General features: G+C 45.2%; 1 protein-coding gene across 4 annotated transcripts in view; it reads left to right on the top strand.

Moving 5' to 3' along the window:
- Positions 1-23,166, top strand: part of AGBL5 (AGBL carboxypeptidase 5) — a 77,205-nt gene that overhangs the window by 25,415 nt on the left and 28,624 nt on the right. For 3 of the 4 annotated variants that reach the window (XM_078773356.1, XM_068108094.2, XM_078773357.1), the window contains 6 exons: positions 14,705-14,871; positions 14,953-15,130; positions 15,349-15,527; positions 18,944-19,118; positions 19,498-19,756; positions 20,120-20,164. In XM_078773356.1, coding sequence (XP_078629482.1) covers positions 14,705-14,871; positions 14,953-15,130; positions 15,349-15,527; positions 18,944-19,118; positions 19,498-19,756; positions 20,120-20,164 — 1,003 coding nt within the window. The remainder of the gene's footprint in view (positions 1-14,704; positions 14,872-14,952; positions 15,131-15,348; positions 15,528-18,943; positions 19,119-19,497; positions 19,757-20,119; positions 20,165-23,166) is intronic. The other variant, XM_078773358.1, reaches the window with a different exon arrangement.

Raw genomic sequence — 23,166 nt, forward strand, 5'->3', positions numbered from 1 at the left:
CATTGACGGTGCTCTCTGGCCCACTGCAATCGGCGCTGGCGGTGTTGTCTTGTCAGGCGTGGCTTTCTCAGGGGACGCCTGGCACGATAGCCTGCTTGAACCAGTCGTTTGGTGACTAGCCTTTTGGAAACAGGCACATTTGTCAGTTGCTGCCACTCAGTCCGAAGCCGATTAGCTGACTTGGTATTGCGGACTAACCGGTGCATCTGGTGATCCCTCCTTGAGGTTCTGCGGGGACGTCCTGGCCTCGATATTGGAGGAGGGACACCCCTCTGAGCATTTCGTTTCGGGATCTTTGACACCTTACCTTGAGTGATGCCATACTGCCGAGCAATAGTACACTGTTTCATGCCGGAATTTCGTAAAGCCACCACTCCATGACAAACAGCATTGTCGAGTTGACGGACCATCTCCAGAGGAAGCGGCAATAACTTTTGTAGACGTGCAGCAGTTGTTTTCCACGAATACAGAACGCAACACCCTTATATACCCGATTGTGAAGCCAATCGTCAAATGTACCTGTCCGTACATTTTGCCATGCCACCTGTGATATAATCCTGTTATTGACTTCTTGCTGCGACAGACAATCAGTGACATGGTTCTTTTAACAAAGAAATCACCGAAGCGTAAAATAAACTCACCAGATTGATATTCTGAGTTCAAAAAGGAAACCCAAGTTAAGAAAAAAAATAATTCCATATTAAATGCCAAGTCTGTATATATATATATATATACAGTGGAGTAGCGATTGGGGGAGGGGGGGGGGGCGGAGGGGGCGACCGCACCAGGCACGAAGTGGATGGGGCACCAAATTACACCCTCAAAAAAACGTTTTCATGCTCCATTTGGTTGTATTTATTTAAATTATAATACAACGAACTCGTGAGATCACGATAAGCAACTTTCAGAACCATGTTTTACAGTTTAAACTCAGTGCTATGTGTCAATGTGTTATGTTGATGTTTACAAACTCCTTAACATCTGGATTCACTTTTTTCCTAATTCCTATTTCTATCACCTCACACAGTAAATAAATCCGTGTTACGATGTTAGTAATTATCGGGCTGCCTGCTGCATAGATCTCTTATCTTGTATAATGAGGTTTACTATGCACTCAGTAACATGGAGATCGCCCATTGGCACAAGGGATGGAGGGGTGTAACTGTTGGACGTTTGTTATGTAATTACGTCGATCAAATCTAGATATGTCAGGTGTATGTCCCAATCAGCGAGGACAGGATCACGTGTCAAGTGAGTTCTTTAACTTCCTCGCCTTCCTCTGCTGCTCTGTCTCATCAGCTTTAGTCTCTAGGCCATATAAATACCACACCATGCTGCATGCATGTTTGATGTAGTTTTTGTTAATGGCCTTGTAGCATACCTGCTTGCTTTACTGCTTCAGCATTAGTTTACCTTTCACCATGCCCAGGTCTGCTTGTACTAGGGCAGGGATTATACGTTCGTTTTATTATTGCTAAATGGTATGAATATTATTATTGTTGTTAATATTATTAGTATGAATAAATGCTTTGTTATAATGTTATCATTGTTTTTGGTAGTTATTTTGTAATAGGAATACCTTGCCATGGAAGGACCTATTAAACTGCTCTATACACCTTGACATGGCGTGTGTTTAGAAACACAGGAATTCTTCCGGATTCTTTGTAGTTAATAAGCCTAATCATCTCAGATCATATCGAAATCTATTCTAATTTTGAACTGGTTCCAGGTCTCTGCTGCTGAGCATGCTGGGGAAGCTTAGAGCTCTTTCATATGGCCCCCTCAATAGGAATTTCCTATTGTTGTTAATATTATTAGGAATCTCAGTGCCTGCAGGGCGCGATATTTTTGACCTTCGCCCCGAGCGCCACAAACCATCACTATGCCACTGTATATGTATATATCAGTAATTATGCAACTCCATACCGTCAGTGGAGAACCACCAGTAAGATGTCCCATACAGCTACTGCTGTACCTTACTGGGAGCGATAAGCACTGCCTGCCACACGGTACATTACCTCTGGTAATGAGTGAAACCAGGTGCACCAGGAATGAGGAAACCGGGTTTAAGGGTGAAACCAGGTCTGTAACTGTGAGTTTTTCATGCACTTGTGACAGTATGTGAATTAACATATTTTATCATGACGTACTGGGGATGACTCTTCCAGAGCTTTGCAGTCAAGGCGGACGTACGTGGCGGTGACATCACGGCGTTCGCTCATTAGGTTGGAGCACTAAATTATATATACGCGTATCGTATGTATATGACACCCAATGCCTTGGGGCTAATCTCGAGCGTCTCTCTGTGCTCACTACCTAATTGTGGGATCCTCCCTGCCTCTCACTGTGGGGCTCTTCCTGGCACCCACTGTGCTCTATTGGCACTCACGCCAAAGGCCTTCTCTTCAGGTGGCTCCCAGCCGTTCAGGAGGACCCAAGACACAGTGCCTTTAATAATTTCCCTCCTGCTAACTCTGGCCACACTCCCAGCACACAAACTATACATTTGCACACACAGCGCTACAATTCCTGCTACCAATTTGCCATGCTCAATGACGATGAGCTCTCCATTTTCCATTTCTCAAATCTTCTAACTCCGCACACCCACCTCTAAGCTGTCTATCTCACCTATATTAACTGGAGGCTTCTTCCTGTTGGGCATTACTCTTAATACACCTCTTCACACCACTCACTTGCCACACCATGCACACCTAAAATTTAGCTTCTTATTCCCATTTTCCCATACTCACACATGAGCACATTTTTCACTCTCCACTTATTCCACATCTGCTGGAGCAAGAAATGGAAGGAAGAGAAAGGCAAGCGATGATCCGATAAGATACCAAATACATGCCCATTCAAACCATAAATTTCCTTTACTCTAAACTTTCGCATGGTTTTCAAATTTCCTAAAATCCAATTCTCACACAATTTGAGCGTCCAAATTTGATTGGTCCCAACGTTCCCTCTGCTCTCTAATACCCATCAGTCCATTTCGGCCATTGCTCTATGTAACCTCAGAGGGCTCCACGCCCTGAGGCCAACTCTCAACGATTCGCTGCTCCTAGCTTTTCTGCTCCTCGGCGGGCCCTGAGCCCATTGTGATACTCACAGTGGCCCCACCTTGCTTCCAAGGCGCATGGAGCCGACATGTCTGCATGCGCCAACTCCAACTTTCCTGCAATGCTTGTGGACCTGGCGCAACCACCTGCATGCCCATTCTTCCTCAGCCTCTGCCGAACCTGGGGTGGCTGCAGGTGCTGATCTCAGCCACCACTTTTCCTCCTTGACTCTCGGAGTCATGACCGAATGAGCAGTCTCAGTCTCTGCAGGGTTCTCCCTTTTCTATTCTCTAACCTGTTCGTTCTTACACCTCTGTTTTGTGGTGATTCTCCTCCTACCTGCCTCTCAGCCTTAAATATTCAGCAAATATTCTCAGCATAATATTATCGGTGCACTCGGCCGATGCACATGGGCACACACACACACACACACACACACACACACACACACACACACACACACACACACACCACACTGGGAGGAGCCTATACCCAGGTCTTCCCGACCTGGCTAGTCCACATACCTGGTCGAGACCGCCTGCTCCTTCAGAAGGTCGTACCTCTCCAGCAGGGCGCTGCACCCTGTGCTGTCCACCATCTGTTTTGTTTTTTTATCCTGGGCCTGCAGGCAGTCCACAACATCACTCCATGCAGCTCCCTGGTATGCAACCATCCCTTCAAACTCTAGCTCTAGCTCTGGAGTTGGGGTCAAACTATCCACACTCCCCATGGTCTATTATATTTTGCACCCCTGTGGTGTGTTTCGCGATGTGGCACTCCATGGTCTCTGGTGCTAACATCCCTGTGGACTTTACTGTGCCCCCTGTGGGCTTTACTGTGCCCCCTGTGGGCTTTATACCCATCTCCACAGACTACACTGGCCTCCTTTGACTCTGAACCATCCGTTGGGGGTTCTGCTACTCCACTGCCCATGGGGTCTGTACTATCTCTCACCATGGTAAACTTCCACAGTGGTGTCTAACCTCATATTTACCACAGCAGCCTCTGCAATCCCATGCCTCCTCACACTGCCCTCCAATACCTCCTCACACTCCTCTCCAATACTTCCTCACACTCCTCTCCAATACTCCCTCACACTCCTCTCCAATCCCTCACACTCCTCTCCAATCCCTCACACTCCTCTCCAATCCCTCACACTCCCCTTCAATCCCTCACTCTCCTCTCCAATCCCTCACACTCCCCTTCAATCCCTCACACTCCTCTCCAATCCCTCACACTCCTCTCCAATCCCTCACACTCCTCTCCAATCGCTCCTCACTCATCTCTCCAATCGCTCCTCACTCTCCTCTCCAATCGGCCCTCACTCTCCAACCCCTCGCTCCTCTCCAACCCCTAGCCCCTCTCCAACCCCTCACACTCCTCACCAATACCTCCTCACACTCCTCTCCAATACCTCCTCACACTCCTCTCCAATACCTCCTCACACTCCTCTCCAACCGCGCCTCACTCGCCTCTCCAATCGCTCCTCACTCACCTCTCCAATCGCTCCTCACTCGCCTCTCCAATCGCTCCTCACTCGCCTCTCCAATTGCTCCTCACTCTCCAACCCATCACTCCTCTCCAACCCCTCGCTCCTCTCCAACCCCTCGCTCCTCACTCTCCAACCCCTCGCTCCTCACTCTCCAACCCCTCGCTCCTCACTCTCCAACCCCTCGCTCCTCACTCTCCAACCCCTCGCTCCTCTCCAACCCCTCGCTTCTCTCCAACCCCTCGCTCCTCTCCAACCCCTCACTCCTCTCCAACTCCTCGCTCCTCTCCAACTCCTCGCTCCTCTCCAACCCCTCGCTCCTCTCCAACCCCTCGCTGGAATGAATGCCAGTTTAAACAGGATTACCTTTACTTCCGTATAATAATGATGAATGAAATAATAACGAAGAAATATCTGTCGGCAATTTCCCGTCTGTGGCGATACGTGAACGAAGCTATGCTCCTCTCTCCACATTATTGTGACGACGTATAAATTAAATATTTAATCGTGACGATTGTCATCAAATGGAAAAGTCCGCCATGAATTTTTAATATATCTCGCCATTTTCCCGTCTGTTATTTTAGGTGGTGTATGACCGACCATGCCGTGATTTTTAAAAAATATAGTGGGGTTACCCGTGGGAATCCCACGGGAATGGACGTGTGTGACATTTCAACATATTGAGTTCGATGCTGCACATTCATTTTTACAAAATGTTTACTGGCAATTCATAAGATCCAGAAATGGTGTAATGAACACAATTTATTTATTTCACGTAATATGTGACCCCTCACTCCTCTCCACCTGACACTCCCCTCTCTTCACCCTCACGCCACTCCAAACCCACTCCTCCTCACACTCCTCTCCAATACCTCCTCACACTCCTCTCCAATACCTCCTCACACTCCTCTCCAATACCTCCTCACACTCCTCTCCAATACCTCCTCACACACCTCTCCAATACCTCCTCACACTCCTCTCCAATACCTCCTCACACTCCTCTCCAATACCTCCTCACACTCCTCTCCAATACCTCCTCACACTCCTCTCCAATCCCTCACGCTCCTCTTTAATCCCTCACGCTCCTCTTTAATCCCTCACGCTCCTCTCCAATCCCTCACGCTCCTCTCCAATCCCTCACGCTCCTCTCCAATCCCTCACGCTCCTCTCCAATCCCTCACGCTCCTCTCCAACCCCTCACGCACCTCTCCAATCCCTCACGCTCCTCTCCAATCCCTCACGCTCCTCTCCAATCCCTCATGCTCCTCTCCAATCCCTCACACTCCTCTCCAATCCCTCACACTCCTCTCCAATCCCTCACACTCCTCTCCAATCCCTCACACTCCTCTCCAATCCCTCACACTCCTCTCCAATCCCTCACACTCCTCTCCAATCCCTCACACTCCTCTCCAATCCCTCATGCTCCTCTCCAATCCCTCACGCTCCTCTCCAATCCCTCACGCTCCTCTCCAATCCCTCACACTCCTCTCCAATCCCTCACACTCCTCTCCAATCCCTCACACTCCTCTCCAATCCCTCACACTCCTCTCCAATCCCTCACACTCCTCTCCAATCCCTCACACTCCTCTCCAATCCCTCACACTCCTCTCCAATCCCTCACACTCCCCTCCAATCCCTCACACTCCTTTCCAATCCCTCACACTCCTCTCCCATCCCTCATGCTCCCCTCCAATCGTGCCTCACCCGCCTCTCCAATCGCTCCTCACTCACCTCTCCAATCGCTCCTCACTCGCCTCTCCAATCGCTCCTCACACTCCTCTCCAACCCCTCACACTCCTCTCCAACCCCTCACACTCCTCTCCAACCCCTCACACTCCTCTCCAACTGCTCACACCCCTCTCCAACTGCTCACACCCCTCTCCAACCCCTCACACCCCTCTCCAACCCCTCACACTCCTCTCTAATCCCTCACACTCCTCTCCAATCCCTCACTCCTCTCCAATCCCTCACACTCCTCTCCAATCCCTCACACTCCTCTCCAACACCTCACAATCCTCTCTAATCCCTCACACTCCTCTCCAATCCCTCATACTCCTCTCCAATCCCTCACACTCCCCTCCAATCCCTCACACTCCTCTCCAATCCCTCACACTCCTCTCCAATCCCTCACACTCTCCTTCAACCCCTCACACTCCTCTCCAACCCCTCACACTCCTCTCCAACCCCTCACACTCCTCTCCAACCCCTCACACTCCTCTCCAATCCCTCACACTCCCCTCCAATCCCTCACACTCCTCCCCAATCCCTCACACTCCTCTCCAATCCCTCATACTCCCCTCCAATCACGCCTCACTCGCCTCTCCAATCGCTCCTCACTCGCCTCTCCAATCGGCCCTCACTCTCCTCTCCAATCGGCCTTAACTCTCCTCTCCAATCGGCTCTCACTCTCCAACTCCTCGCTCCTCTCCAACCCCTCTCCAATACCTCCTTACACTCCTCTCCAATCGCGCCTCACTCGCCTTTCCAATCGCACCTCACTCGCCTCTCCAATCGCTCCTCACTCGCCTCTCCAATACATCCTCACACTCCTCTCCAATACCTCCTCACACTCCTCTCCAATCGCGCCTCACTCGCCTTTCCAATCGCACCTCACTCACCTCTCCAATCGCCCCTCACTCTCCTCTCCAATCGCTCCTCACTCTCCTCTCCAATCGCTCCTCACTCACCTCTCCAATCGCTCCTCACTCGCCTCTCCAATCGCTCCTCACTCGCCTCTCCAATCGCTCCTCACTCTCCTCTCCAATCGGCTTTTTCCCGTCTCGTTTCTCTCGCTTTTCTCCCGTCTAGTTCTTTTTCTTGCTGCATCATGTTCAAGTTTGCATTGACGTTCGTCGACGGACTCGTTCACCCATATCATTCGTTTTCTTGCTGCATCCTGTTCAAGTCTGCGTTCTTCATCGATCGTCTCATTCATTTTGGAAATGGAAGTTTCCACGCAACGCATGAATTGTCACGATCCTCAAGAGGAAGTGTCTCGTAATCATCAAATGACAAATGGCAAGTAAATTACATTGTGAAAATTAAAGATTTCAAATAAACCTATTTGAAGTGTATGCGCACATAGATAATTTAAAAAAACGAAGAAATATCTCTCGGTAATTTCCTGAAACATATTTTACTTCCGGATAATGTTGAATGAAATAAGAACGTAGAAATATATGTCGTTTTTGTGACGACTGTCATCAAAAGTAAAAGTAATATATCTTAACGGAAAAGAAAAAGCGAATTTTTAATATATGTCGACATTTTCCCCGACTGTTATTTTAGGCGGTGTATTTTTGTGCATCATCGTGGCGCGAATTTTATAAATATATCTCGGCAATTTCCCGTGTGTGCGTGAATGTTCTCAATTATTTCTGACACCGAGTCTTAAAACAATCGATAAAAATTAAATCAGATGGTGAATTCGATATAGAATCGTGAGGGTGACTCAATGAATGGGCTTTATTTTACAGGCCTTTGAGAATTCATTTCGTTCTATAAACGGAAACTTTCTTGGGATTCTCTTCCCGTTTTTTTTCAACCGAGTCTAACACTATGTTAGCGACTGTTAAAAATGAAATGATATATCGAATTTGAGTTGAAATAAACCTGTGTGAGAGAGAAAGACAGCATGGGCCTAACTAAACAGGCCTCAAAGCTATTCGAGTTAATAAAATGGTGGATATTTGTTTACATGAAGCCTCTCCAAGAATGGGTGGAGCTACTCTGTAAACAGAGTAAGCCACACCCCCGGACAGACAGACAGACAGACAGACAGAATCACCGTAGCCTATTATAATATAGATGTTTGTCTGATAGCTATCGTGTACCTTTATAATCGATACTGTCATTAAAAATTGATAAACACCCTCACTGTGTATGCTGCAGAAGTATCCAGTGATGTTGGATTGGAACTGTTGAGTATACACTTGTGTTCCAGATGCGTTTTTAAAATCTTCTTTCTGAGTTGCATTATTTCTGCTTTTCGGTTATGCCCAATAATGTGAGTATTGAATAATTTGCAACACTGAGGACATTTGGCCTGGAATTCCTTTTGAAAAGCTTATTTTTATGCATGAGTTCCGATTTAATATACAGGGTGTTCCAAAAAGACCTACACAACTTGTGTTGTTAATATATTTAGGACCACGAATGAGACCACGATACCCTTTGTTTTATATAATACAGAAACATAATGTTTTCTTTATTTTCAGGTCTGATGGTTTAATGGAAAAGAAAATGGCGTCTTCACAGGAGAAAGCTCAGTGCGTCGAATGGTTCATCGAGACGAGATCCAATGCGCAAGCTCAGCGTAATATCCATACAATGTATGGAAGGAATCCGCCATCACGGATGAGTATCAAAGAGTGGTAGAAGAGGTTTAAGGAGATTGGAAGTTGTCAGAAACTGAAAAGTACCGGTTGACCAAGTACAAGTGCAGCAGACGTTGAACGAGTTTGTGAATCATTTCAACAAAGTCCCAGAAAATCAACCCAACGTGCATCCAGAGAGAATTGGGACCACCAACCACCACTGTACACAGGATTTTTCATAAAAGACTGAAGATTTGTGTCGATAAGGTGCAGATTCTGCAAGAACTCAAACCAAATGAAAGACCCAAACTCAATGCCTTGGAAATGCTCAGTCACATAGAGGATGAAGATTACCTGAAAAAGGTCATGTTTACAGATGAAGCTTGCTTTCATGTGTCAGGGAAGGTCAATCAGCACAACGTGAGGATCTGGGACTCTGAAAACCCCCCCTGGTCATTGAACATATACACAACAGTCCAAAGGTCAATGTGTAGTGTGGCCTTCTCCATGACCACTTGCTGGGTCTGTATTTCTTTGCGGAGGATACAGTGACTTCAACAATTTACAAGAACATGTTGGAAGGATTCGCCTTTCCACAGATTGAAGACCTGCAACCCAATATGATTTTTCAACAGGAGAGCGCTCCCCCTCATCGGGCTTTAGTCGTTTGAGCCGTCTTGAATGAAAATTTTCCAGGTCGCTGGATTGGCCCCACGATCAACAGACATGATTTTTTTCTGTGGGGTTTTGTCAAAGGTGTTGTCTACAACACCAAGGTGGCAAACCTGCAGGATCTTCATTCTCGGATCACAGCTGCACACTGGTGGACGCAAACATGTTGAGGTGAACATGGCAAGAATTCGTGTACCACCTTGATGTCCTGTGCACAACAAACGGAGTTCACATTGAAGTGTATTTATGGTGTGCACAAAACTTTGAGTTTCTGTATCATATAAACCAAAGGGTATCGTTGTATCATTTGTGGTTCTAAATATATTAACAACCAAAGTTGTCTGGGTCTTTTTGGAACACCCTGTACAAGAAGTTCATCTAATATAATCGAATTTGAACATGTCTTCACTCTAAGCCATTTTGTTTGGAATTTTGAGATGGTAGTTGTTCTCGCAAGCCAGACTTTGAATCAAAGGTTGGGATGATTGAGTATTCAAAATGATCAAGTACATTGGTGGTGGTGGTCGGGGTACTCACTGAATGTATGTTTGGTGAAGAAACCATCGTGGATAGGGTATCACTCCATCACAGGGTGTGGAATTTTCCAGGGAGCAAGCATAGGAATGTCACCCACACCAGTGAGGGCAATGCACTAAAGCTGTAGGAAATCCATCACCAGGCCACTCATCTTACAATAGCAGGATGCAAACATAAGGTCTCGAGAATAGTTGTGGCTCTACAGTATTTGATGAGTGCGTGAACTCTTATTAAACGATTTTTTGAATGCTGTAAATCCTGTTTGTTTGAAAATTGATACATTAGGCCTAAACTAAACGGTCTTCGTTCACTTGGCTTCAAAGTAGTCATTTTGTGTTCAGAAGGCATTGGCATTTACTTAAGCTATCTATAAACGTTGAGGAAAAGTGGAAGATGTATTACGAGGAGAGTTTTGAGAAGCTATAAAAAACTGAAAAGTGACAAAGCAGCGAGTAAAGACAATATTCCAGCAGAACTTCTGAGATAAGAAGGAGAATCTGTCAATGCTTTTCTGCACAAAATTTGTTAAATGATCTGGCACACAGGGAAATGGCCAATGCACTGGCCTCAATCTCTTGTCTTCTCTTGTGATACCATTACCCAAAATGGAAACCTTAGCATCTACAAAACCTACCGCACAATCAGTCTCATTAGCCGCACAATCAAAGTGCTACTGCACACCCTTTTGAGGAGTATGACGTCAAAATAGAAACCCTTTTATTGATTGAGCAGGGACCAGTGGAAATTCCGCATAATGTAAAATGTGGCTTCAAGACCTCAACCCCCTTACCCACCCGACCCCAAGTCCTCAATTCCCCTCTCTCCACTGGAAGTCTTCAGCCCCTTCCGAAAGCCTCAAACCCCTCTCCCTCTCCCAACTCTTTCGCCTCCTCCCACCCCCCACCAAGCTGTCTGTCCTCCCCTTCCCCTTTCTTCTTCAAGTTCTCAATCCCACCCCCCAAGTCCCAGTCGACAACACCTCTCCCCCCAAAGTCTCAACTGCCCTTTTCCAAGTCTCGCCCCCCCCCCCCCCAACCCTCGGCACGAAGGCAAATGCCCAAACGATTAAAACATGTCTGCAGTGTTCCTATGTTGTTACTGTTCCCATTCATTAAGAACAATGTTAAAAGTAAATTTTAAAAACCACGTTTAAATCACGATCTCACAATTTTTCAGTAAAAACAGTGATTACAACATGATAATAAAAAAAACACACAAGGTCATTCATAATGGAAAAAGTATTATGCAACCGGAACTCTTCAGACAAAGACCTTTATAATGAAATTGGTTTTACGGTCCCTGATCGAGTAATTTAAGAGAAAATCGTTCGATCGACAGAGAAACAAACAAACAGAATAAGCGTGTTGTTATATAGGATTGCTCGATTCATATATACACAAGGTCGAGGCGAGTGGAAGAGCTAGAAAAGAAAGAGCATAATTGAAAGGGGGGAAACACACTAACAGCAGGATAGATAGATACACTCAAAGAAGGATTGGTGAGGGGAAGAATGTGAATGTGGAAAGGAAGATACAGCCCGGATGAACAAGCAGGATGCATGCTCAAGCTTCCCGACCTAACCCTCAAGTTAGGGGCTGAGAGACCAGGAAGGGAAAATCGAGGATGACGCCCCGCCGAGTGTGGTGAGAAAAGTGGTGCCATTGTTGTGACGTCGCTGGTACCCAGAGTATCCCGGGAAGTGACGGCACTTCCCCCAAGCCCTGCGGTTGTGCTAAGTGTGTGTGTGTGTGTGTGTGTGTGTGTGTGTGTGTGTGTGTGTGTGTGTGTGTGTGTGTGTGTGTGTGTGTGTCAGTCAGCTCCTTTCGAGCCTTAGACCATGTAAAACAATAGCAATGGAACAAATAAACGCAAAGGTGGATGGAGAGGGCAAACAAACAACAAACAACAATAAAACCTATTAAGGATTGGGCTGGGCTAAGGTGGGGTTAAAGAGGGTAGAAAATATCATGGGTATGGATGGGGGATGACCTGTGGAGAGAATGAACAGCCCCTTGTTTCTCCCCACACTCCCATTCTTCCCCTCACCCATCTTTCCTCCAGTGTCCATTATGTCCATCTCCAGTCACGTGAAAAAGTAGGTACACCCCATGTAAAGTTTTGACTTTTTCAGCATATTTCAACATACAGCTATTTGATCTTCATTTCAACAATATTGATAGATAAAGGTGATATAATATAACAAATATCATGAAACATTTACATTTTGTAGTCCATTGCATAATTTAAATAAACATAAATGCAAATTTCGCATGTGGAAAAAGTAAGTACACCCTTGGTTCTAATAGGTGGTATTGCCCCCTTTGGCAGAAACAACCTCAAGTAGGCGTTTCTTATAACTGTCTACCAGTCTCTACCATCGACTGGGAGAAATTTTTGCCCACTCCTCCATGCAGAATTATTTCAGCTGTGCGATGTTTGAGGGGTTTCTTGCATGCACAGCTCGTTTCAAATCCCCCCACAACATCTCGATGGGATTTAGATCCGGGCTTTGACTTGGCCATTCCAGAACCCTCCATTTCTTTCTTTTCAGCCATTCCTTGGTGGATTTACTGGTATGTTTAGGGTCATTGTCATGTTGCAAGGTCCACCTTCGGTTGAGCTTCAAATTTCCGACATATGGCCTCAGTATCCTCAAGCACCCTCTGGTACAATGAAGAATTCATCGTGGATTCTATGATGGTGATCTGCCCAGACCCTGATGCAGCAAAGCTGCCCCAAACCATAATATTTCCACCACCATGCTTTACAGTTGGTATCAGGTTCTTGTGGTCAAATGCTGTCTTTTGTTTTCGACAAACATGTCTTCTGGTACTGTGGCCAAATCGTTCTACCTTTGACTCATCTGTCCAGAGCACATTGTTCCAGAAGTGCTGGTCTTTGCCGAGGTGTTCATTGGCAAACTTTAGTCTTGCCCTGATGTTCTTTCTGGACCGCAAAGGTTTCCTTCTGGCACACCTCCCACATGTAGATCAAATTTGTGCAGCCTCTTTCTAATGGTAGACTCGTGCACTTTGACATCAACAGTGGCAAGAGCTACCTGTAGGTCCCGTGATGACATTCTGGGGTTCTTAGAGACTTCTTTCAGCATCTTGCGGTCTGCTCTCGGGCTGAACTTGCTGGGGCGGCCTGGCCTGAACAAGTTGGCAGTTGTTTGGAATCTTCTCCACTTGTAGATGATTTTCCGGACAGTCGAATGATTGATTTCAAATTGTTTGGAGATCTTTTTAAATCCCTCCCAGACTCGTAGGCATCTATAACCTTCTTTCTGAAGGCCTCAGAGGGCTCTTTTGATCTAGGCATGGTGACGCCGCACACTTCAACAACAAAGAGCAAACCAAACTAAATGTCTGAGGTTTAAATAAGACAGGTTCCTCCAAGATCCTCTCTAATGATGTTCTAATCATTTGCACCTGAGCTGGTGCACCTGATTCTAATTTTAGGTATTTGAAGTAGTGATAAATGTCAAGGTGTGCTTACTTTTTCCACATGCGAAATTTGCATTTATGTTTGTTTAATTTATACAATGGACTACAAAATGTAAATGTTTCATGATATTTGTTATATTATATCACCTTTATCTAACAATATTGTTGAAATGAAGATCAAATAGCTGTATGTTGAAATATGTTGAAAAAGTCAAAACTTTACATGGGGTGTACTTACTTTTTCACGTGACTGTACCTTCCTCTTGGTTAGGGAAGAATGAGATTGAACAGATTGAGGAAGTTGGTTCCACAGATGGAACAAAAGGAACAAATGAGTGTCCGTGAGCAGTGAGCCTGGATTGGGTTCCATACTCACCTCTCTCAGATGAGGAAACTGAAATCACAAAGGGAACATTGGAAATGGAAACGCTCTTGACAATGCTGAAGAAAAGGAAGCTGCTGTGGTTTGGCCATGTGACCTTTAAATGAGGATTGGCTAGCCCACAATGCAAAGTAGAAGGAAGGGAAGACCCAGGACCATTTGGACAATTAATCTGATGACACAGACTAAGAAGTCACTGTGTAAGTTGGTTGCAAAGATTAAAAATACGGAACAGCAGAGGGAACTGATGACCGAAGCATCATTGGCGCCTTCGTGATTAATGCGGTTGGGGAACAGATGATGAGAATGAATGATGACGTTGAACAATGTCAAAACATATTATATTGTTGACCACATGTCTACTGCAAGTGGTATGTACGTGACCGGCTTAACGTTAAGTCGGATTTTGAATGATGCATATTCATATTATTGTATTGTCAATGTCATAATATTTTTTCATAAAAGCATTCGTTAAAATTCTAGCTACAATTCATTCATATTTTAATTCGTCCATTCAGGAGACAAAGAAATGAACAATGGCAACTAGAGGCAAAAAAAAAAAAATCTCCGACTTTCATCCCTCGCCTGTTTTTATATTTTCAAAGCCTGCCGTGTGTGGTCCAGGCTTCACCAAACAGAACCGAGAGTCGGCAATGTAATTTCTCGACTCGAGCTGACATCTTGAACACATTCTGGTTCCTTTGATCGATGATTTTAAGTGTCCAAGTTGGGTTAGCCTTCTCGTAAGATGGTTGGTTGCTGAACATAACGGTGGCCTTCGGCTTCTTCCTGCCTTTTAGATGGTGGACAATCAGTTTGTGCTTTCCTTTGCACACCGATTTCTGGAGTCGCACGGATCTGTCACCTACTTCGCTTTCTGCTACCCATTCTCGTACAGCGATTGCCAAACGATGCTGCAGGAGATGGACACCAGGTTTTCCAACTGCCATCACCTCACCCCAGGCTGGTACAAAGCTACAAAATGCTTTAAGTTTATGCCACACTTACAGCTGCTCCTTGGTTTATGGGCTATGTTTAATGCCCTCAGCCCCCCAGATACCATCTTCTACCAGCGAGAGTTGCTTTGCCAGTCGTTGGACAGACGTCGTGTCGACCTGCTCACAATATCATCCTGCCATGGTTTGATGGAAGAGAGAGAACCTCGTATTGAAGGCCTTTTCCCCGTGATAAATGAACGTCGACCCCCAACCTTTCAGGGAAAGCGGGTAAGTTGTCCTTCAACAGTTTGTAAGGCAAGCATAATGCGGTAACTTCACAATGGCCCTTATAAAACATCCAATGAATTCTTATCAGATTCTCATCAGAAAAGACATTGGATGGGTTTTAAAGGGACAACTTTGTTTCCTACTTCCCCACTGCCCCTTCTCAAATCACGTGCGAGCCTTACCCAAAACACCCCTGGGTATTTCTATCGGAATTGCAGGTGTTCTTTCTCAGCAGCCGCGTGCATCCCGGCGAGACTCCCTCGAGCTTTGTGTTCAATGGCTTTCTGGAGTTTCTCCTACGACAGGAAGATCCACGTGCACAGGCTCTGCGTCGCATGTTTGTCTTCAAACTCATCCCAATGCTTAACCCCGACGGCGTCTTTCACGGTCACTACAGGTGCAAAGATGAAATCTGAACACTATTTGGTCGGTTGAATCGACCCAGGAATAATGGGGAAGCCCTTGGACGTATTCCATAATGGATAATAAGGAAATGATTGTGAATTAACAGTATTGCTTTTTTAAAATCCGCTCACGTTTAATCCACAGTTTTATGATTAGCGAAATAGGTAAAGGTCAAGGAGGCAAGTCACACCTTTTGTGTGCCAATGACGAAATGCAAGTATCCTGCTTTGCATTTTGAGCTTGATTTTTTTTATTTTTTGGAGAATTAGTACACCCCTGTTTCCTACGGACAAGCAGGAGGGGTCATGTTATTGTCCTCTCTGGGGTTTATAGATGACAGTAGATCTAGGCTCACGTCCGTTAGGCCTCAAGAACATCGCACTCCTCCCTTTCAGTTTAGTGTGCTCAACATCAATAGCGACTTTTTGAAATGGGAATCATACCTGTTTGTGGTTCATAATATTTTACTTCTGGGTTGCATTCAGTTACCAATTTTCTTGTAGTGCGCTCGCCAAGTATCTTAAGCAATCCCTTCAAAATCGTTGATGAGCAACAGCTGGCTTGTCGAGCGTTAGCTAGCTGTTTGGTAACTGAACACACCCTGGGTACGGGTGCCCCACAAACACCACAATAAGCTATTTATTCACATTAACACGGTGTTCGTCCAAGGAGGAAAATCCTCTTGGGGAGAGAATGTATATGTGTGTATATGTATATATATATACAGACTTGGCATTTAATATGGAATATTTTTTTTGTGGGGGTGAATGTACTTTTCAAGATGTCTTAGAACCAAAAGTTCATTGGAATTATGTTGAAATTATTCTAGATTTTGTTAATGTGACCTTTAAAAGAAACAAAAACCACATTTGACATTTCGGAACAAATAAATTGATCCTTGTTAGTGATGTGAACTGATATCGAACTCAATTCAAGGACAGTACTGTGTTAAACTTCTGTGCGTTTTCCAGAAGTATCTCTTTATTTTGCACATGAGCGAAAATTTTTTTTAACAAAAACAAAGTTTTAATTACGACTGGGATTACGGACAGTAAAATTACAGTTCAGTACTTCGTGTAACCCCCACGAGCATTCAGGAGAGCACGTACATGTTGAGGCATGCTGTTCACGAGATTTGCCAAGGTTTGGACAGGAATCGCTTGCCACGCAGTGACAATAGTCTGCTGCAATTCACGCACAGAGGTCGGCTGCTGGTCCAAGTGGTCGATTTGACACGTTAATTCTGCCCACAAGTTCTCTATCGGATTCATATCCGGGGACATGGCAGGCCACTCCATATGCTCTACACTATGGTCAGCAAGAAAGTGTTGGATCATGCGAGCACGACGAGGCCGTGCATTGTCATCTTGGAAGACAAAGTTTCCTCAAAAGGCTGCACGAGCAAATGGAAGCAATGTTTCTTCCAGAATGGCCCTGTACTTGAACTGGTTCAGGTTTCCATTCAGAACAACCAGGTCAGTTTTGCCCCCTGCATGAAAAGCAGCCCAAACGGTCACCCCACCACCTCCAGCTTGGACTCTTGGCACTATACAATCTTCGTTGTAGGCTTCATGCACTTGTCTGCGCACTCGGACATGGCCATCTTGACGATAGACCAGAAATCAAGACTCGTCACTGAAGATCACGTGATTCCAGTGTCCTGGCTGCCATTGACGGTGCTCTCTGGCCCACTGCAATCGGCGCTGGCGGTGTTGTCTGGTCAGGCGTGGCTTTCTCAGGGGACGCCTGGCACGATAGCCTGCTGGAACCAGTCGTTGGTTGACTAGCCTTCTGGATACAGGCACATTTGTCAGTTGCTGCCACTCAGCCCTAAGCCGATTAGCTGACTTGGTACGGCCATTGCGGACTAACCGGTGCAGCTGGCGATCATCCCTCCTTGTGGTTCTGCGGGGACGTCCTGGCCTCGGTATTGGAGTAGGGACACCCCTCTGAGCATTTCGTTTCAGGATCTTTGACACCTGACCTTGAGTGATGCCATACTGCCGAGCAATAGCACGCTGTTTCATGCCGTAATTTCGTAAAGCCACCACTCCATGACAAACAGCATTGTCGAGTTGACGGACCATCTCCAGAGGAAGCGGCAATAACTTTTGGAGACGTGCAGCAGTTGTTTTCCACTAATACAGAACGCAACAACCCTTGTATACCCGACTGTGAAGCCAATCATCAAATGCACCTGTCCGTACATTTTGCCACGCCACCTGTGATATAATCCTGTTGTTGACTTCTTGCTGCGACAGACAATCAGTGACATGGTTCTTTTAACAAATAAATCACCAAAGTGTAAAAGAAACTCACCAGATTGATATACTGAGTTAAGAAAGTAAACCCAAGTCAAGAAAAAAAAAAAATTCCATATTAAATGCCAAGTCTGTATATATATACAGTATATCCCTTCCGGCAACCGGCAACGGTTGCTCGAGTGAGATGTGCATGGAAGAAGTTTCGGGAACTGAGTGGCGTGCTGACGAGGAGGGGAGTGTCGTTGAAGCTGAAGGGAAAGGTGTATGCTGCATGTGTGAGAAGTGTTATGATTTATGGGAGTGAGACATGGGTAATGAACGTAGAGCAGCAACGAAGGCTGGAAAGGGTGGAAATGCGAATGGTTCGACGGATGTGCGGAGTATCGTTGAGAGAGAGGAAGACAAATGATGAATTGCGAAAGATGATGGGAATAGAGCCTGTGATTGATGTTCTGAAGAGGAACAGGTTGAGATGGTTTGGTCATGTGTTGAGGAAGGATGAAAGTGACTGGTTGAGAAGAGTGTTGGAAATGAATGTAGAAGGAAGTAGATGACGGGGAAGATCGAGAAAGACTTGGCTAAATATGGTGGAAGAAGAAATGCGGGCAAGGGGGTTAACAAGGAGGGATGCAGAAAATAGGGCAAAATGGAGAAGATTGTCATGGGGGCCCACAAGGCTAACCCCCACTCTAGCAGGGAAAATGGCCTTAAAATGCCTGTTGTTGTTGTTGTTGTTGTTGTTGTATATGAAATGATAAACTAAGGATGAACTGACTGGATTTCTGCATCAAGAGGTCAAAGGTCAGAGGTCTTCTCTGGTGAAAATGTGATACTTGGGAACAGCTGAATACATTTAAATCAAACTTGTTACAACTACGTATAATGATGTAATAATATGGGTGGAGGAATATCAGTCGACGTCCTGATGTCCCAGAGTGCCATTCTAGTTTTTTTCCTATTCTCCAAATTGTTCCAAAATTTGTCGCTTTTAATGATTTACCCACTCATTCGTGTGCAAATTTTCGAAAGGATCATTTCAAAGCACACTTTCTGAAATATAAGAATATGTGTTTAATAAAAGTAATAATAATGTTGTTTTTTTGTTTTTTTTTCAATCCAAGGTTAAAGCGATTTCCTCTTTCAGGACTGATACTCGTGGTGTGAATTTGAACCGTGTGTACCTGTCACCCGATCCTGAGCTGCACCCATCTATTTTTGCCGCCAAGACGCTCATCATGCGATACCACACAAACTACTGTCTGTCCGCAGTTACCCTCAGCTTTCCGCTCCATTCAAACAAGCCTCCCCACCTAGGGAAGGTGAATCGATCATTGTACAGTTGATAACTGCATCGTGGATGCTTGAATCTCATGTGCTAGGTAGAATTGAGAGTTATGTGAATCCACAGAAATACATCACTTCATGGTTTTGTCAGTTTAAATGTTAAAACCCATCCATTGCAATTTCTTGTCTTGGCACAACGTTTTAAACATCATCGCTCCAGGTTATGACATTATATTAAAACAAGGGTGTGAGATGGATGTGCTGAGGTCGTGGAAGGGATAGACTGAAAGGACTTTTGTCACTTGTTCTCATTCTTCTGTATGTTTTTTTTCTTTTCTGCAAAGAACCGAAATCCTTCAAGTCTGCTGCAGTGTTTATAAGATTCAATGGATGCCCCCTCCCTGCACCTCCTAGGATCCTTTGCCTGCTCCATCCAGTGGAAAATGCTTACCCTATACCCAAATCCGAAAGGAGCCTCCGCTGCGGAACCCTCCATGGAGCTATGTGGGTTGTGTAAAGCAGGGTTTAACATGCTGCGGTGTCTCGCTGCACTCCGACAGCTCTGCTCACGTGCTTCCATCTAAAGAACCCCTAGTTGATTTAAGGAGCTCAGATCCTGCAGCAAATCCCATAGCTCCAAATCCCGAAACTATGGAGATGTGCACCGATTGCGGTAAGTGCATTGTGGTCGAGTCGTGCATTATTCCAAAAAATGTCTGTGCACGCATTAAACCGAATCGATGGACTCATGCCGTTAGTTAGATTGTTTGTACATTTGGTTCTCTGTATGTAATCTGTCTTTTCTGCTTTCATTTATCACCGAAACTCAGATTTCAAAAGCCAACGTGTATTAAACTCCTCTTGGCCAACGCGCATGAATTTCATCACATTGCAGATTCTACTCGACACACAACCAAAACGCAATTTGGCAATTAAAAAGCCATGTGTTTACAAACTGATTTTATCAATGATGCTTTCAGGCCTACGGAGTCTTCTCGGTTTGCTTAATATTCCTATCCGATGTATTCTGTTACAGATCGTCGATGCTGCCGAAGCAGTTTCCTGGCAAGAGTCATGCTAGGTGGTTTACCATCCCTCTCCCAGCAGTAATTAGGGCAGGAATTTGGAATTTGTTCAAGGTGCCGGCAATAGCTCGCCCACTCTTCAGGAAGGACACCTTGGGATCTTTCACGTCGACCAACTAATGCCGGCACATGGGATGCCCAGTTTAACGTCCATCTGAGGGTCGGCACACACATTGATGGATCAACCTGCCGGAGAACCACTGGGATGACAGTTTGTAGTTGGGTCGGGATTCAAACTCGGGTTTGACAGCTTAGAGATGACAGTTTGTAGTTGGGTCGGGATTCAAACTCGGGTTTGACAGCTTAGAGATGACAGTGTGTACCTCTGGGCGATCCTGTCAGCTCTTGCTTAATATTAACGGGGATTAAATTGAAGTCCAGTCTCCAGGGGAGCTTATGCGATGGATGGCGCGTCGTCTGTCCGTCCGTAAACACTTGAAACTTCTTCTCTGAAACCGCTGATGGGATTGCGACCAAATTTTGCACAAATGATACTTGTTATGTTGTGACTAAAGTTCGTTCACTGCATTTTAAAAAATCGTGGTCTAAGGGGGTCTACCGGGGGTCAAAGTGCATCCAGGTTTGACCCTCCAAAAAAGGAATTTGCTTTTTTCTCTGAAACTACACACATTATTTCGATGAAACTTGACCACAACCTTCATCACCCATGATGTACCGAATTTTGTTCACGGCGCAAAAAAATCGAAGTTTAAGGGGGTCAATGGGGGGTCAAAGTGGGTCCAGGTTTGACCCCCCAAAATAGATATTTGCTTTCTTCTCTGAAACTACACACGATTTCAATGAAACCTGACCACAGCCTTCATCACCCGTGATGCACCAAAGTTTGTTCACGGCATTTAAAAAATCGGGCCCTGAGGGGGTGTATGGGGGGGTTGTTCCCCAAAATAGGTATTTCCTTTTTTCTCAGAATATACACGCGCAATTCTGATGAAACTTGACCACAATGTTAATCACCCATGTTGTACCAAATTTTGTTCACAACATTAAAGAAAATGGGGCCGTGAGGGGTCTACTGGGGGGTTGCCCCCCAAAATAGGTATTTGCTCTTTTCTCTGAAACTACATACACAATTTCAATGAAACTTCACCACAACCTTCATCACCCGTGATGTACCAATGTTTTTCATGGCATTAGAAAAATTGGAGTCTGAGGAGGTATACAGGATGGGAGGGGGGTGGTAGGGGTTGCCCCCCAAAATAGGTATTTTTTTGTTCGTTTGAAGTCATGATTATGTTGGTATGATTCTACATGCTTTCCTGTTTTATAGCAACTATTTAAATTGGTTTCAAATACCTTTAGTCAGTGCAGTATACTGTTTGTTCTACCAGGTGAGTGCCAGGGGTATTGCCCCTATGTTTATCTTCAGTCAACAAGCCTCACCTGCTTTCATCATCATCATCGTTTTATGGCCTTTTCCATGCTTGCTTGTATAAGCCGTGATTCACCTAATGGCTGCTTTCCAGGCTGCACGATCCCTTGCTAGCCTTCTTGTTAGGCCGTAAACTCTGAGATCATCTCTCAGCAATTCATCCCATGTTTTTCTTGGACGGCCTCAAGTTCTCCTTCCATTCACATTCATATTTATACACCTTTTCACACAGCTTCCCTCCCTTTCCACGTGTCCGAACCACCTCAACCTAACCCGACACATAACCTCACTAATGCTCTCCATACTTAGCCTATCTCTTGATTCCACATTTGGTTTCCTATCCTTCAGTGTCACATTACACATCCATCTCACCATTCTCATTTCATTTCATGCACAGCTCCGTTCATCCTCCTTTTTGATCGTTCAGGTTTCACTGCCATACAACATCGCGCTTCGAACGGAAGCTGCATAAGGTTTTCCCTTTAGTTGGAGAGAGATCCCTCTTGATGTCAATAAGGGAAACAACTCCCTAAACTTCCTCCAAACACTTCTAATTCTTGCAATCACTGCTGCCTCTGCACCACCACTTGCAGCAATCATATCACCAGTTAACAACATTTATCTACACATTCCAAGGATATGTCCCCATCAGCTAATCTTTCCACTCTGACTGGTGCCACTTGTTTACCTGTGCAGACGGAACATTTAAAGTCAGGAACCACCTGCAATCTACCCCTGATGCCACTACACCTCTTATGCACCCAGCAGTTACGGTATTTAGACAAAATTGAGTTGCTACCTGTACCTTTTTTACAGACAGCACAGGGCCACCTGCCCCTTTTTTCCACAGTTCCTTCTCCCACCACACTAATCAGTGCTTTTTTGTTGTATTCACTTTCAATCCTCTGTCCTCCATACCCTCCTTCTATACTGTATATTTACCCATTACCTCTTCCACACTGTCGGCTATCAGCACCAAGTCATCAGCATACAGGAGCTCCCAAGGTAAGTCTCCTCTAAGTTCCTGTGATATGGCCTCAAGAACCATGATGAAGAAGATTGGGCCTAAGACAGCCACTTTCACTACAAAGTCCTCTCTGCACTCCATTTACCATCACATACGTTTTTGATCCATCATACATTGCCATGACTACCCTGACAAACCAATCATCTACATGTAACTTTCTCATTGACCATTGCCCCACTCCCTGAGGCACCCTGTTGAACACCTTCTCCAAATCCACAAATATCAAATACAGTTGTCTCTTCTTCCCCAGATATTTCTCCTGTATTTGCCTAATTATAAAAATTGCATCTAATGTGCCCCTTCCTGGCATAAAGCCAAATTGCATTTCATGTCTATTAACACTTAATTTATCCATGACTCTATCCCACTTTCATTCCATGGTCCCGCAGCTTCAAACCCCTATAATTACCCCAAACTAAGGCATCACCCTTCCATTTATAAATATTCCCTATTACACTCTAAAACCAGTCATCTAGGACAGATGTCTCCCTTATAATTGCATTTACAAATTTTGTGATTAAATTTACTCCAATATCGCCAGATGCCTTCAGCATCTCTGCGACAATACCAGAGCTGCCCGC

The sequence above is a fragment of the Myxine glutinosa genome, chromosome 2, assembly GCF_964187855.1.
Source record: "Myxine glutinosa chromosome 2, kmMyxGlut1.1, whole genome shotgun sequence".
Taxonomy (NCBI): Eukaryota; Metazoa; Chordata; class Myxini; order Myxiniformes; family Myxinidae; genus Myxine; species Myxine glutinosa.